Below are 16,115 nucleotides of genomic sequence, written 5' to 3' on the forward strand. Positions count from 1 at the left end.
GGGGGGGGGGGGGGGGGGGGGGGGGGGGGGGGGGGGGGGGGGGCTCCAGCCTTCTGTGTTTTCCCGCCAGGCGAGCAAACAGCAAAGTGTGTGTGTGTGTGTGTGTGTGTGTGTGGTTTTATTGATCTCTCTCTCTCTGGTGTTGCAGTAAATTGGTTTGGCTGTAGAGAGAGGGACCAAGCGCCTACTGCTGTGTGTCTGAGTGTCTCTGACATTTAACATGATCTTTAAAGGCATTTCTCCACAGTGCCCGCAGGATCTAACAGCGTGCTGGGTGAGAGAACCACCCAGCACGCTGTTAGACTCTGCTTACTCCCTCTCTCGTATATATATATTTTTTTGTCTCTCACCCACATATACACACATAGGCCGGACAGGCCAGCCTCTCCCCTGGAACTGAGAGGGCGATGGAGGCAGGTAGTGGGGTGCACGGTGGGGGTGGAAGGTTCAGTTAGTCAGCATTTGAAGTCAGAAGTCAGGGGTTTCAGAAGAACAAATCACATCTCAAGAATTTGTCAGTGGAAGTAAAGAATGTTTAAATTATTATTTTTATTTTTTTTTAAAACAACAGAACCATTTCGTTTCCTCAGATTAAGCAATACTGTAACAAGCAGGCAATGTGATCATGATCACGTCCCTGTCACAGGCCACTTTTTCCCCTTGGTTCGCTGCCACATTTTGAAAACTCTTTCTCCCTCTGTTGTTCTCTTATGCTTCCAGGATTTATTCCAAGTTTTCCTCAAAGAAGATGCAGGAGCTCTCAGAGGTGGGCCTCATGAACTTCCTGCTGCTGTTTCTGGTGGTGGCCAGGCAGGTAGAGCTGGAGGATGTGGCCAGCAGAGCCTGTGAGCTGCTGGGCTTCCTTCCCTCTAACTGTCCCCCTGGGCAACGCACCCTGGTCTGGAGGGGACAGCTATCACTACTGTTGTTGTTCCAGGTAGGGTTTGTTAAGCAGAAATTTGATCTGTAAGTGTATTGTTGCAAGCCAGGCATGCAACAAAGACCTTTTAAACTCCACCAAGACTTTTTCATCTAATTTTTTTTCCAGGAGAGGGGTCTGGATGTTGGTGCACAGGCTAGCTGGCTTGCCTCCTCATTTAATGAGACGGCCAAAGAGTTCTACAATAAGACCACAGAGGTGTCTCGCAGACTTGCCCTCTGGGGGCCCCTCGGCTCATACCTGGAGGGCGTGGCTGAGGTGTTTGAGACGAGCACCGGTCTCAGCCTATCAGAGGAGAAGCTGCTCAACGAAGGGTTTGATTGGTTGTTGCCTGCTTGCCGCCTATCAGAGCTGAATTCTGCCCTGGGTTTTCTGCAGATCGTCCTCGCCCAGCTCAGGTGAGACCGCTGGTGTAAATACTCAGCAGCTCCCAGGTATCTTTCTCAGTTTCTCTTCTTTTCTTTCACTGATAGCTGTTCCCTTACAGATAGAGGACACATTCAGACAAATGTTTTCTGGCCAAGGCCAAGCTAAGCTTTTATTAAAATCTGATAAGTGGCTACAGCAGAGGAGAGTGATTTCTTCTGCTCTTCCCAGTCCAGCCCAGAGTCCCCTCACTTCTCATACTTGACAATAGGCAGATTGTGCTGTGAGCAGGAATGAGTGTCTGTAAAGACTTTGTGTTGCGTTGAGGCCCCCGTTGGTCTCAGTAGACCTAGTGGCCCCCAGGTCACCCTCACCAGGTGCTGGTGAAGCTCTGAGTAGAGTTACAGGCCCAAGGGACCCTCCATGGACCCTCCTGTTGTCATGGAGACAGCGGCAGTGCTGTCGGCGTGGTGAGATACTATGGTCAGTAGGGTGTCAGGACGGGTTCAGCTGTAGGACACGGGTGTTCGTTACACGATCGACCCTGGCTGAAGGTCAGAGAGCCATAGCTGAAACAGTCTCTGTTTATGTGGGGAGGTAGAGGCGGGAACAGAAGAGACAGTAGATAGAAATCAGGTGAGACTGGAAAGTCTGTGAGAAATGATGTGATCTTTACTATAGATACTCAGTTACATCTGGTTCCAAAGTGCTGAGCGTCACCAGCATAGTCGCTACTATTGTTTATCTGTCATTTGGTGCAGGGGGGGTAGCATACATTGGAATTATCAGAGCTTTTTTTGCTGAAATCTGCTGCCTGCTGCAGCTGGAAACGCCACTTCTGAGAGCCAGGAGAGTCATAAAATCAAAACAATGAGCGGAAAGGTGCTAAAAATGGAAACTTTAGAGGAATAGGTGATAATTAAGTGTGGGTTCGTCTACTACGAGCGACAACTGTGACATTATATATATAGTCATTTCATCCATTGTTAATATGAAAATATTGATTAGAGCAGATTTAAACCAGAAACTGGGTGATCAAAGAAAGAAGAGAACATATGTGAGCAAGCCTTCAATGCCAAATGTAGTACTTGACTTTTTCAATATTCTGTGCAGTAGACACATTTCAATTTGTTCTAAAATAGTATTAATGTTTGATACCCAGCCCTACGAAGTTTAGGCAATATGCATGTGGTTTCTTATATAGTTTTTACAATCCTAGAAATATACTGTTTGTTTGTTTTACTGAGCATTGAAAGTATTAATGCCACTTTATACTTACACTATTTACAAAAGGTTAATAAATGAGCTGAAACACTAGGATAAGGACATTGTTAAGTGTTTTGCAGAGCCCTCTCACTGATTCATGTAGGTGTATGATTGCTTTAATTCTCCAGTGTATGCGTTTCACCCTCTCCACCCTGCGCGCGCACACACACACACACACACACACACACACACACACACACACACACACACACACACACACAAACCTACACACCTTCCCACACACCAAAAGTGAAACACTAACCTAAGTGTACTCCTCCTCTCTTATTCCAATGCTGGGCTCCTGTAACATGGTATCTCGTTAGCTTTTGCTAATTCCCAAACTTCCCATCTCAGATCTCGGGGTTGGAGGGCACACATTTGCACATTAATGGCCAAGGAGAGAGAGAGAAGAGGAGAACTCCCAGAGGCCCTCTGTGTTATGGCCCGGACCACACTGACCCATTTAACCAAATAAAAAAATACCATGCTCTCTCTTTCAGATCCGTCCCGCCAAATTAAACATAATTCTCCGGCCTGGCAATTCTCAGTATCTCTTTGTGATTAATGTCTTTTCTGTGACACAATTAATGGGCAATTATGTAGTCTAGCAAATTTAGCCTTTGCATCATTATGTCTATTAAGAGCCGTGTGGAATCTGCACACATTAAGAGAATTATTCTGCCAATGGCTGAGGCAGCGGAGGGTCCGAACATCCACTCTTGATAGCCATCGCCATGGTGCTGAGGCAAGAAGCCAGTCCCAGGCATAATTCCTCAGTCTTATTCCTTCCCATGACCCTCTGCTGTGGGAGGGTGGGGGTGTCGCTGGTTGATGAGGTGAGCTGGCATTGGCACACCATGGATCTGTTTTCGGTACAAACAATTAATCCCCATCTCCTTGGCTTGATAGAACACGAACCTCCCTGTGAAGCGTTTTCCTTTTGTGAGCACTACTTTTTAGCTGATATAGAGCCTTTCTTTCCAAAGTCAAGGACAACTACTGGTTACTAATGAGAACACAATCACATATAGTCACAATTATACCTATTCTTTTTGATAGAGATTCATAGATGGAGTAAGTACAGAGTGTGCCTGGGTGTGTGTTTGATGCGTCTCTGTCATTATATTATGTGTCTGTTGAGGGGAGAGGGGTTAAACGGGGTCCCCAATGGTATGTTCGCATTGACTGTGTGTGTGTGTGTTTGTGTGTACACATTGTAAGAAGCCGCAGTGAGGAGGATTAAGTGGGGTCCCTGACGATGTCTTGTACAATGAGGGTTGATGGGTGTGAAAGGCCCATTCCGCAGTAGTAACGAGGCTAATGAATTCAGACTCTAATCGATTGTCTCAGCTCTCTTTGGATTAGATGCAACCTTGCTGGAAGGAAGGCACTGTTGAGGTGTGTGCGTGTATGTGTGTGTACCAAAGTACCAGACTAAAGTGCATGGCTGAGGATTGGGGGGGGGGGGTTACTAGTCCCACTATCCTTTCCTCCTTCTCCAGCACACCTCAACACCGCTTCCCCACACCCCTATCTGGGTGAATGAGGGGGACAGGAGGATCATCTCCAGTCTAAATGAGATTACAGCTCCTTCAGCTGCTTATCTAGGCTAATGCCAGCCACTGTGGGGCTGCTGTAGCGGCTGGGGCCAGGGCCAGGGATGAGCCAGAAGAGCCAAAGTATAGTCTGTGTACAGGGGATCAGCATTAGGCTCCACTCTATGCCTATAAAATCCTCCTCTCCTTCCCCACCTCTACCTCCACCCTGCTCCGCTCCACACTGCAGCGCACCGCCGCACCCAGTAATCCCCCAGGAGAGAACAGAGGAAAAACACATAAAGCAGGAGTGAAATAGAGAAAGGGGGGAGCAAAAGGATTGGAGAAAGCAGAGGGCGGAGTTGGAGGGTGTGGGTGTTGTACACAAGAGGGAGCACTATGTTTGGATTTTGCATCGGATAGATTTGTTTATCTGCGTTTGTTGTGTCTGTGTCCTTCCAGACGGGTACATCAGCGCAGTGTCCAGTCAGCACCCACCTCGGCTTGGGCTCCTGCTACCACCAGTGTGGTGAAAGAGCGCCACCTAGCGGTGGCAGCAGCACTCTGGGCGCACTTCTTCCCCTTCCTGCGCAGCCTACGCCTCTCCCAGACCCCTCCAACACAGCTGGCAGATGCTGCTGCAGGTCAGTAACACCCACTTGGAGGAAAAAGAGACACTGAGTGGAGGGAAGAAAGGGCTGGATTTGTGATTACTGATACTGATCAGTTTGAGTTAATGCCACCTTTTGATGAAGGCAGATAATCTGAATAGAAGTTTGAGAGAATAACAGTAGTTAGGGAAGAGGATAAGATGATTTAGGGATTCAGAGAACATGGTTAAAATAATCTTTTAGACAAATCAATCAGCACTCATGCTAACATTTCTTATTAAAATCATGCATGTGTCAGTCTTTCTAGAAATTCCAACAAAAATTAAATAATTTCCTTTTCCTCAGGCTTCACCCTGTTGGCCTTTGATCTTCCCCACTCTGCCCCCCAGGACCTTCAGCCCAACCCAGTCCAGTCTATGATGCAATGCTTTGGCTGGGACGACATGGTTCACCCACTTCTGGTTACTCGCTACCTTCCCCATCTGCTCCAAAACAGGTAGAGTTAGCCTTTGAGATCGGGGGGTACACTTCACTACATGTCAGCTATCAAGCTTCATCATGGTAGACACCACTTGACAAAATAGTTTTCTACAAGTCCTGTAGATATTGGTGTCCAATTAATAAATTAGACAGTGAGCATCCTTGGTTATATTATAGTTTTTAGTGAAGAAATTGCACCCATGCAAAACAGAATACAAAATGCAGTGCATCTTCAAAATAACACTTTAGGGTACAAAACGTGACTATTTAAACCTCAAAGGTCCTCTTCAAAAAATGCCAAGTGAAATTAAGGTGCTACACCTGAATATAAAGCCAGAGCAAGGACACTCCTCATATTTATTGTTTCAAAGTACCAGCTTGCCAAACCTCTATTCACTACTATTTGAGCTGTTCGCAGTATGTCATTTATAAAATGAAGCAATGGCTTTGTTAATATGAAAATGTAATTAAATTCCCACACCTTACATAGAAATTTCCACCTCCCTCTATTCTTGATCATTAAAAACTGCATGTCAACTCAGAAGAAATCTGATGAAAAGAGACATTTTAGTGGATTTAGATGTTTGTGACATAAAATACAATAGATGTCACCACTTGAGCACAAACATTGACATTAAGGGTGAAGTGTTCGTAAATAACTTATGCTATCCCCTTGTTTCTGTCTACATGTAGTGTTTGTCTTTGTTTATGCCACTCACATATTGAATGCTTGATATTTCTTAATGTCTTTATCAGCAATAAAGACAAAACAAATCCTAGAAATGTTTATCAACACGCATTACGTTTGTGTGAAACGATTCTCTGTCTTTTCCAGTGAGCTGGTGTCCTCGCTAAGCACCGATTCTGCCGTTGTGTCCGGTTCGGCACAAAGTCTGTCAGTGAGGGCCTGGTTCCGCTGTGTTCTGCAGCAGCACCTTCACAAGAACCCAGATGGGTCTGACAGTAGAACAGGTAATGCCATGGAGTCTGCAATTTGTTAAATAAATAACCACCCATTGTACACCAGGCAAGATTTAATTAGACACAGGTGTATTTGGAATTTCTGGCATATTGAGAATTCAGAGAGACGGTAAAGGTTAGGGAATTTGATCAAGTTTTGATGGTCGGGTTTTATCATTTAGCTCAACAATGCAGTGTACAATTTGAAACAGGACTTCTTTAACTCCTTCAACTGAGAACCCAAATTGAGAAAAACTCTCATCACATAGCCTGTGATCAAGTGTTTCCAACAGCAGATTTCAGATCCTTAATGACCGTAACTCTGCTCTGAAATGGACAGAATTAGAAAAGTCTTTTCCTGTGGAAAAATCTTAGACGTTTGTCTTGTATTAGAGATAAAGGATCCATTATTATGGAAATACCCAGTGTTTGTGCCTGCATTGTTTTCAGGCCGGGCTGTGGAGGAGCAGTTGTGTGAACTGACCCGACTTGTGCTGAGGCTTCCCGAGGTGGACAGTCTTCTGCAGAGAGCAGGCGTCCAGCCCACAGCCACCAGGCTAGAGCCCAATTCAGTCCTGGAGATGTTTGTCAAGGTAACTCATGTTTACAGGAGTCAAATACACTGTGGTCTAATGCTGTCAACAAAGGTCAACTTGTGTATTTGGAAATGTTACAGCAAGTTGGTCTTGGGTTTGCTGTTGGGTTATATCACTAGGGATTTGTAAGCTTAGCATGTCACTGTCATATCTGGTCTCTCCTACGGCAGCATGTATTTACATGCAGATATTTCCACACATTTCTTTTCTTTTCTGCTTCCTCATGGTGTCAGGCTGTAGGCAGTGTGTACAGCGGACTGCGGGTTTTGTCTGAGCGTTCAGCCATGGTGACCAGGGCCCTGGACTACATTGGTGACATCCTGAAACACATTAAACCCTCTCTGGTCAGCAAGAACCAAGAGGGTCTGCAGCTGGCCTACTGGGCTGTTGGTAAGCACAAAGCCCATATACTTCAAACACATTATCCAATAGACGAAGCTTCAGGAGTACTTTGTTTCTTTTTAGTGGGGTTGAAGTCACATCATTTGATTGTCTGTGTTTTGTAATGTTTGATTCAGGTTGCATAGTGAAGCACTGGAGCCCCCTGCTGGCCACATCTAAAGCACAGCAGCTTCTCTTCCGCATTGTGGACGGGCTGCTGCTTCCCCACAACCTCACACAGCAGGACAAAGCACTCAGGGACAGCCTGCCTCTATATTTACAGGTTGGGACAAACACTTACACTCGAATGACAAACACTGATCTTGGACAATCAGGACATTTTAGGCCTAAAGGTGTTTGGGGTTTTGAAGAGGCCTGAATCAAAGCCCTGTCATCACTCATTTCTGTCATTTTTTTACCTAGATGTTTCAATTCTAGATCGGCACGGTGGTGCAGTGGTTAGCACTGTTGTCTCACAGCAAGAGAGTATGGGTTCCTCCCACGGTCCAAAAACATTTACAAGGGCAGATTAATTGGGGACTCTAAACTGCCCGTAGGTGTGAATGTGAGTGTGAATGGTTGTTTATCTCTGTGTGTCAGCCCTGTGATAGCTCTCGCCCAATGTCACCTGGGATCGGCTCCAGCCCTGAAGAAGGATAAGCATTTATATATGATGGATGGATGTTTCCATTCTGAGTTTAAATGTATCCTCCTCCAGGGTCTGTCAGTGGCTTCCAGTGTGTCGCAGTCACAGGGCGCCTATGTGAAGCAGCAGCTCCGCTCGGTTACCCGCAGATATCTGGACCATTTCCTTCCAGCCTCCCCCTCAGTGGGCATAATTGCCAACCACCCAGTGCTTCTGAGTGCCTGCGAGGCCAACCCAACCACCTGGGGGGCAGCGCTGAGGAAGACCATCCTGGAGGTGCTCTGGTAGGTCTCTAGAGCTTAGATGTTATTTGCCTGTTGTGGCCCCCCCCACCCCGCACCCCAACCACCTGGCTTTAACATGAACTTCATATCCAGCTTGTGAGTGGATATGACAAGTAGTAGAAAAACTACAAAACCAAGCAGAATGTGTTTAAAACAAGCTAAATGGCAGCTTAAATTTCATATTTATTGACTCAATTTTAATCTTATCATCAAGCACCTAACTGCATTTTTGATATAATTTCTTCTCTTCCATTATGTTTTTCCAAAAATAAATAATTTTACAGTGAGAACTTCCTGCAGTTTAAGGGTCACGCCCCTTCACCTAGGCTAGCGTCAGTCCTGATGTTCCTCTTAGAGCTTCTGAGACGAAACAGTGACTCAGACCCCGCCCTCCTCACTCTGCCCCTCCCGTCTCTGCTGCGCTGTGTGATGCTGGTCAACGACCCACAGGGTAAGATCATGCTTGTGCATCAACACACAAAATGATTGGAAGCTTATAAAGTGTAGTTTCTCTACATTGAGTGCAAGTGCCTTCCAGATTTTGATATAGAGGACATCCTTTGGCTCGCTTGATGCCAAGTGAGGCTCAGATTGGTCTTCAAAATATCCATGTCTAGCGGTCGGAAGGGTGATCATTTCTCAGTGGAAGAAACAAATCGAATGCTACGAAGAGAGAACTTTCAGTTATCTACATAACCACCATTCTCTGAGTAATATGATTGATTTTAGGGGGAGGGTCTCTACAGCGCTGGTTCCAGCCAATCCTGACTGGCTTTATGTTATTCTGATGCTTATGCTGATTTCATACAGGAAGCTCTCCTAATGTGGGCCACTAAAAGGACCACAGCTTAGTAAATTACTAGAAGCTATCTTTAACGCAGCGATGGCTTTCTAGGATCACATTTCTTATATACAGTCTATGGATCACATGCACGTGTAGGTTTATTTTATGTATGACTGCAATTTTGATGAATCAGAGGCAAATGTTCAAGTCCTGTTTTTGTTTCTCAAAGTCCTTCAAAATAAATCTGGCCAGGCCTGCATTTGTTCCCGACTTCACTTGAATATCAACGTAATAAATGCCGTAATCATAGTACTTACTATCAGCGAGATGGTTGCAGTGCTTACAATTTTCATCAATGCTCATTTTGAAGTAAATTATACAGAAGAAAACACATTTTGACAATCAAGTTTGTGTTTATAGTAATCACTGAGGGCTGTTTAATGATAATGTTATTTGTTTTGTTTTTTCCTGTGCAGTGAGGAAGATAAGCACAGATGCCTTACAGCTTGTGGTAGAGCGATGCGCTGCTGCATCTACAGAGGGACCGTGTGACCAGATGATCAGTGTCTTACGGTAACTGACAGTAATATCCAGCAATAAATATCTGCACCTGTATTAGAGAGCTATGTGGCATTATTCACGGGATGCACAAACCTTGATATAGGGCACAGAGTAAAATGATCTACATTAAAGCCTACTTTATCCTTGGTGGTTTTCACTAATCAAAATGCTCCTAGGTCATTTGTGGAGGAGAATGAAGGCATCTACGACAGGCAGGTATACAGTGTCCTGGAGACGGTGGCTGTTTTAAATCCCTCTGTGGTTCAAGCTCTCGTTCCCAACCTGTCTCTCAGTCTGAGAAACACTGAACACAAGAGAGGACTGGGCAAGAACATCACCTTGAGGTAAGCAAGCACATGAATCACATCCTCAAAGCCGCGTAGACAGTATTCAGCGCCTTTAAAACTATTTTTAAGTTGTCTAGACAAGACGGGGGTGTTACGTTAGAGATCTGGAAATATTCTGTTGCTGTATGCTTTATTAAATGTGTCCATTAATGTGATTGCTCCATCTTTCTGTGTAACAGGACTGCATATAGAAAGTTGCTGTGCCTCCTTGGGGAAAGTGGGCAGGCAGAAATGACCAGTCTGGAAGAGGACTGAAAAGTTTTTGTTTGTTTGTTTTTTTTAAAGGACCAGCTCCAGGACTTGCCACCAGCTCCAAGAATCACTTGTTAGTCATACCAAATTTATTAATTTGGTCATTTGAAAAGGGCATTACATCGCTGCCTACAAGGGATTCTTACAAAATATGAAGGGTTTGGAGTATTTCATTAGCTGTGATACTGTTTAAACCTTATCTGGTGTAGTCTGCTGAAAAAACAACTGCAACTGTGAATGTTTAAAAATGCCTTATCAGCTGTACTTAAAGATTTATTCAGTGTATATATTGTAAAGAAGGCAGCTATGCATTTAGACAGATGTAGTTTTAATGTAATTGTAAAATAAAATGTGACAATAAATATGAATGTGCTCTCACCGGTCTCGCCACATTTTCATTTCAGTATCATGGTGGGAAAACTGAGGAATGTGAGCACTGAAGTCAGCGTGGACTATTTGTGCTTATACCATCAGGTACCGGAGCTGTCTCTACTTGGCTGGCGCTCTAAATTACAGATTTGATGACAGTCGTGGGCGAGCCCAAAGAGTTCAGTAGCAAAAAGAAAAGTGAGTAAAGGAGAGGAGTAGTTTGCTCCAATTCTCTCTCATGCGTGCCTTTCCAAGTCGCAGCAATCTGCTGCAAACCGGCTGTAGTTTGCACCTAATCACATGAAGTCTCACTCCTGTCTCCCACAATCACCACGTCCCATTTTCTGTCATTGCTAGTCATTTTCCAGCCTCATCAAACTGCAATGCATCCCTTCATCTGAGCAGCGTTATTCTGCTGCACTGCATTCCTTTTCTCCAACGGTATCAGAGGTGGTTGGAGAAGCAAAAGAATAGCAGTAGAGGCAGTGCTTTAAATTAGTGTTCGGTTATCTATTGCTGCTAAATAATTCCCTTTCTTCCCATCATAGCTATTAACAGCCCTTATAGAACACATTGCAGTGTTGTTTATTTATGTAGCTTCTTTATTCTGAAAGTTTTCCATGTATTCTTTCAGACACATGTTTTGGACAGATGAGGGAAGTGCGGGGATCGATTTTCTCTTTTGGTCAAAGTAAAACGGCTTAGTATTGAAAAGCAGCATAATGGAGTGTTATTAGAATATCATATACACATATATTCTCTGAATGATGACAATGACCAGACATTCATTTGAACATAAACAGTCTTCGGTCCTGAGCATAATAAAAATCTCCCACTCACACAGGTCGATAACATACACACATACAGTAGTGTGTCGATACTGTTGCAGTAATCCTATCTTATTTGAGTGATAACAAATGGCATGGTCGTTTATGCAGTGATGAGCTTCAGCCTAAGGCTCTTGACACTAACCCAATCTGTAATTTCAAAGTACATGCGATTCGATGAGAAAACAGACTTTGTCCTCTATATCTTGAAAAACATCCTGTACATGTTTTTCAGGCCACCAAAGTGATTACAGAGGTTCGATGGAAATGGTTTGCAGTGATTCTAGCTGGAAAAGCTCCTACAGCCCTATAATGGGCTATAAAAAAGGACAGCTTCTTTGAACTCCTGCAGACGATTGAGCAATTCAGTAATGTCTACTTACCACAAGTCACATAATTGGTAATAGGATTGGCATTTTGTTCCTGTCTTTTCAGAAACTTATAATCCCTCTGGAGTTATTTTCTCTTGCTCACTGTGTCTTCGCTGGACATCATGAATGGTGTCTCAGTCTTTGGGGAAATACAACAGATAAGCTGTATTATTGTGATAGCTGCTTGTTTTTGAGTGTCCTAGAAGCTTGCAGAATGACATGGCTATTGTTGATCAGGAAAGTAATGTTATTACATTTGGGTCTCAAAGAAATCCCTGGACACTTGTGTGACAGAGATGGTGGCTTCCAGAATGATTACGTCGCTCAGGTACATTTTTGTCAGTCACATTTGCAAATACCGAAGGTCCGGCGTTGAGCTGAGGCTCCTCCATTCTCTGGTTATGTGTTCATGTTTTCTGACATTTTGTTCATCAGTGATTTAAACAGCACCTATCCTGTGATGGGGTACTTGTAGAGTCTGTAGGTTAGGGCAGGTGAAGTGAGGAGCAGGGAGGAAACAAGTTGCTATGCCATTGGAGGCGAATGGCAGTGTTGGCCCATAGAAAACCTCCTCCTTCCCCTCTGTGCTCAGATCCAGCACCTGGAGAGAGGAAATGTATATAGTAATATATGATTTCCCTCAATCCATGTATAAGTAAGTCAGTTTAAATGTGACTCGTTGGGTTATATAACAATGGCGTCACAGCTCCTAGGGATGGCAGTGTCAGTCTCCGCTGGCCATTGGGTCATTATACCTATTTAACGGCAGCATGTTAGCATTGTCATGTCATGCTTGCATTTAGTTTAAAGTACCTACACAGCCTCACAGCCACTAGCATGGCTGTAGGTCACCAGTGGCAATACAGTAGTTCATACATAATGAGGATGGGGATTTTGTATGCTCAGGGGTATTTTGACAAAAAAGCTGGAGGCCTCTGCCACATCATAGTTTTCTTCTCAGATATGCATGTTAATTAATAAATAAATTCTAAGTCTTGCCTTTGTCATTCTATTTATTTAACCACATCTTACATAGTGAGTTTTTACCTTAACGGACAAAGCACTATACAGTTTCCTTCTCATTCACACACAATCACATGAGCTGCTAGCCTGACCAGTGGGAGCAACTTGGGGTTCAGTGTCCGCAGGGTGGAATAAGTGTTGTTATTCTTCCCTATTCTTTTAATTCAATGGCACCAATAATGGTACCAAGACTTAACAAATGTATCAATACAGAGTTTCTCCATAGTATTCTTCATACAATCAGAACAACCTGATAATGTTCTTTGGAGAGAATTCTTTCCATTGACCAGAACTGAGGGTCACGGAATCTTTTTATATGGGTTTAAACATCTTTGGAAGACTGTATGCATGAGTACATTCCTGATAGAGGCTGACCAATAAAATACATACATTTGTCATCCGATACATTGCAATTAATAGCAGAAGGGTAAGGAAGAAATTAACACATTCACACACATATAGCCATTGGGACCAATTTGGGGTTCAGTATCTTGCCCAAGGATACTTCGAAATCCAGACTTCTGATCAGTGGACGACTGCTCTACCCCCCCGAGCCACAGCCGCCTGCCTTATCTTGGTAAGGTAAAGTATGTGTGTAACTACACATAAAAAATGTTAGGGATAACCTTTGTTTGTGTTTGGTTATGTGTTTTGATATATCGGAATATCAGATTTAAAATCCTCAAATATCAAAATCGGTCTTAAAAATCCCATATCAGCCGTCTCAGTTACGAGATATTTTTTTGGTAAGAGATCAGGCAGTGCAGAGCACACTGAAGAGCAAGAGAAGCCCATTAGACAAATAACTGAATTCTGAAGTGAACTGTTATGAGGCTAAACCTAAAAGCCACATGTCTCACCTGAATGCACGCCAGAGGCTCATTGGTCCAAATGGAGTATCCTCCAACCACATAGATCCTATCATCATGGACGGCAACGCCGGACTCATTTTGACCTGGGGAGGACAGAGCCGACACAATGCTTCACTGTGCCAAGCAGAGGGCATTCTGACAATATGACTTCCATGTCCCCCGGGAGGCAGAGAGGGAGATAAATGGAGAAAGATGTGGCAAGGGCGGGAGTGTACAGAGAGTCAAGATTGAGCTCCTGTTCTCTTTCCTGTGACTTTGTCTTAAACTTTTACAGATAGATGGGAGGAAAATCATATAGGAGTAGAGATGGAGGTAGGAATTGTAAAGTCACCTGAACTTTCAACCCTGTAAGTGTTGCTTGAAGACTACAACAGGAAATGGGAGAATATGAAAACATCCATGTTGGTGGAGGTGGCACTCCATCCCACTTCCACCAGCATGCCCACAAGTTCAAAGTAGGGATTTATGTGTTTTCCGTGTATATCATCCTACTGCCTACACAAAACCAGCAGAGAGGCATTATGTGATATGTTTCTATCTAATGAGAGGAGGATAAAGCAGAGACCTTGCCCAACCTTTGTTTCCACATACAGTACATCATTGGAATTAAAAATACACCGTGTTCCAGATAAATAAGAATTAATGCTCCTGAAAACTTGGTATCAAATCTTACTTACTTCTCTGTTATAAAAAAAATATTCATGACTAAATAGGCTGCAATCAAAAGTTATGTATTAAGACTAAAATACTCAAAAACTCAGCTAATCTGCATCATAGGGGCAGAACAGCGGCCTGGCAACATAAGCAACGAGCCCACAATAGTCATCGCAGTTTGATTCAAATGTCGCTAAATCGTGAGTGGTGTGCATAAGCACGTGACTATGTGCTTATGATTTCAGGGCTTTTACTAGAAAACATCAATCCAATATTCACTCCCCTTTTAGCTTTGTTTTGTTTTTTGTCTATCCTTTCGGTGCTGTGTCAGAGCTCTAAATCTCTTCAAACAGCTGCCTGCTGCAGCCCAGAACAACCAACCGAAACTGTAAAGTTACGGGCCAGAAGATCGAAACAGAGCCAGGCCAGCAGGTTCCCCATTTCCAGTCTTTGTGCTATGCTAAGCTAAGCTAACCGTCTCCTGACTATAGCTTCATAGATAACTGGACTCACACATGAGAGTGGTATCAATCTTCTCATTTAACTCTCGGCAAGAAAGCAAATACGAGTATTTCAAACAATCCCTTTAAATGAGTATATATTACATAGAAGTCTTACAAAACCAGCTATTTTTGCAGCAATTTGTAGTGTAATGTCCCCCTATGTTTCTGTCTATAGCAACATTGAAGTGAAAGAACACAGTCTTGCCAACAAGAGGCTTGACCATTTGCTTACTATCAACTGATTAACCAGCTAGAGTTTAAATGGTGCGTGTGTGCATGGTCACGTGTGGTTCCTTCACTTTGCCCACCCGTGAGGAGGCTGAAGGAGCAGCGCGTCCATTGGTCCAGGTCCATGTTGTAGGAGTCAATGTGCCGGACCAGGATGCGGTCATTGTTGTAGTCCAGGTCATTCCCACCTAGCACGTAGAGCTGCCTCCTCACAGCCGCCATAACGTGGTAAACCCGCCTCTGCAACATGGGACTGCGGGCCAGCCACTGGTCCTAAGAAGGCGGTTGGAGGTGGTGGAGAGTGAATTAGGGGAACGCAGATGGAGAAGGCAGAAAACGATGAGAAGGAGGCGAGATGTAGTACGAAGAGGGAGGGAGAGAGAAACAGAGAGGGTGGGAAGGGAAGGAGGATGAATAAGAAGATTAATATTTAAGCATATCCATGCATGGGTAATTGATGTATGCTCAGTGCTAGATAAATAACGTGACACTGGAGCTCTGGTTTGTACTAATGACTTCCCTCCCTATTTCTAATCATATGTTTCAGCCACTCCATTTTACACCGAGGATCCCTGCTCATTTCACTAAGTGTGTAGAAGCGTATTTTGTGTCAGTGTGTGTATGTGTGTGTGTGTGTGTGTGTGTGTGTGTGTGTGTGAGACAGAGAGAGAGAGACAGTGAGCAAGTGAAAATGTGTGCATATAGTTTGTTTATGATCATTTGTGTGGTTGTCTCTGCATTAATTGTCAGGACAAGAGAAACGGGGTGAGTGCACAGAGAGGTGATAACATACTGACAGAGAGCAAAGAGAGAGAGAAAGGATGAGAGAGCCTTACAGCGTGAAGGATACAGAGAGAGAGATATGGATGGTGTGGTGTGAGAGGCGTTGGCCTTGCTCAGCACAGTTAATACACTTGTAATACTGATTATCTCCAGCCTGTTGTGTCATGGATGGATGAGATAGAAAGGAGGTGGGTTTAGTTGTCGAGGGATTGAGGGAGGATGGATGAACCAGTACGAGGAGTAGTAGATGGATTGTTAGAGGGAGAAACTAAGGAATGCATCTTTCAGCTGTTTCTTGCTTTCAAGCATTTTCCAAAAATGATAATGGGGTCATTTCACCACCTTTTATTTTTTAGTGTATTTTAAATGTTACTCATTGCATTTTGCTGATTTTATTTTATGACTTCCATCTCAGCCAGTGATTTAAATCACCTGTTTGGCTCGCCTGTGAAAAAAGCAAATTACCTGTCAGGTTT

The 16,115-nt window shown here is 43.9% G+C and overlaps 2 protein-coding genes across 3 annotated transcripts in view; one reads left to right on the forward strand and one right to left on the reverse strand.

The window, feature by feature from the left end:
* Positions 1-10,387, forward strand: part of mms22l (MMS22-like, DNA repair protein) — an 18,465-nt gene extending 8,078 nt beyond the window's left edge. The window contains exons 14-26 of one of the 2 annotated variants that reach the window (XM_046045175.1): positions 721-937; positions 1,049-1,338; positions 4,570-4,751; positions 5,064-5,214; positions 6,034-6,170; positions 6,609-6,751; positions 6,988-7,144; positions 7,273-7,418; positions 7,854-8,065; positions 8,350-8,516; positions 9,326-9,422; positions 9,587-9,754; positions 9,937-10,387. In XM_046045175.1, the coding sequence (XP_045901131.1) occupies positions 721-937; positions 1,049-1,338; positions 4,570-4,751; positions 5,064-5,214; positions 6,034-6,170; positions 6,609-6,751; positions 6,988-7,144; positions 7,273-7,418; positions 7,854-8,065; positions 8,350-8,516; positions 9,326-9,422; positions 9,587-9,754; positions 9,937-10,012 (2,143 nt within the window). In that variant the 3' untranslated portion in view covers positions 10,013-10,387. The remainder of the gene's footprint in view (positions 1-720; positions 938-1,048; positions 1,339-4,569; positions 4,752-5,063; positions 5,215-6,033; positions 6,171-6,608; positions 6,752-6,987; positions 7,145-7,272; positions 7,419-7,853; positions 8,066-8,349; positions 8,517-9,325; positions 9,423-9,586; positions 9,755-9,936) is intronic. The other variant, XM_046045176.1, reaches the window with a different exon arrangement.
* Positions 10,317-15,132, reverse strand: klhl32 (kelch-like family member 32; the record flags this gene model as incomplete). Its single annotated transcript, XM_046045189.1, is given in 3 exon segments — positions 10,317-12,177; positions 13,460-13,554; positions 14,937-15,132. Coding segments are annotated over 3 exon segments (453 nt in total), but the record flags the coding sequence as incomplete, so codon positions are not given.
* Between the last annotated feature and the right edge of the window lie 983 nt (positions 15,133-16,115).

Source organism: Micropterus dolomieu, linkage group LG03 (genome assembly GCF_021292245.1).
Source record: "Micropterus dolomieu isolate WLL.071019.BEF.003 ecotype Adirondacks linkage group LG03, ASM2129224v1, whole genome shotgun sequence".
Taxonomy (NCBI): Eukaryota; Metazoa; Chordata; class Actinopteri; order Centrarchiformes; family Centrarchidae; genus Micropterus; species Micropterus dolomieu.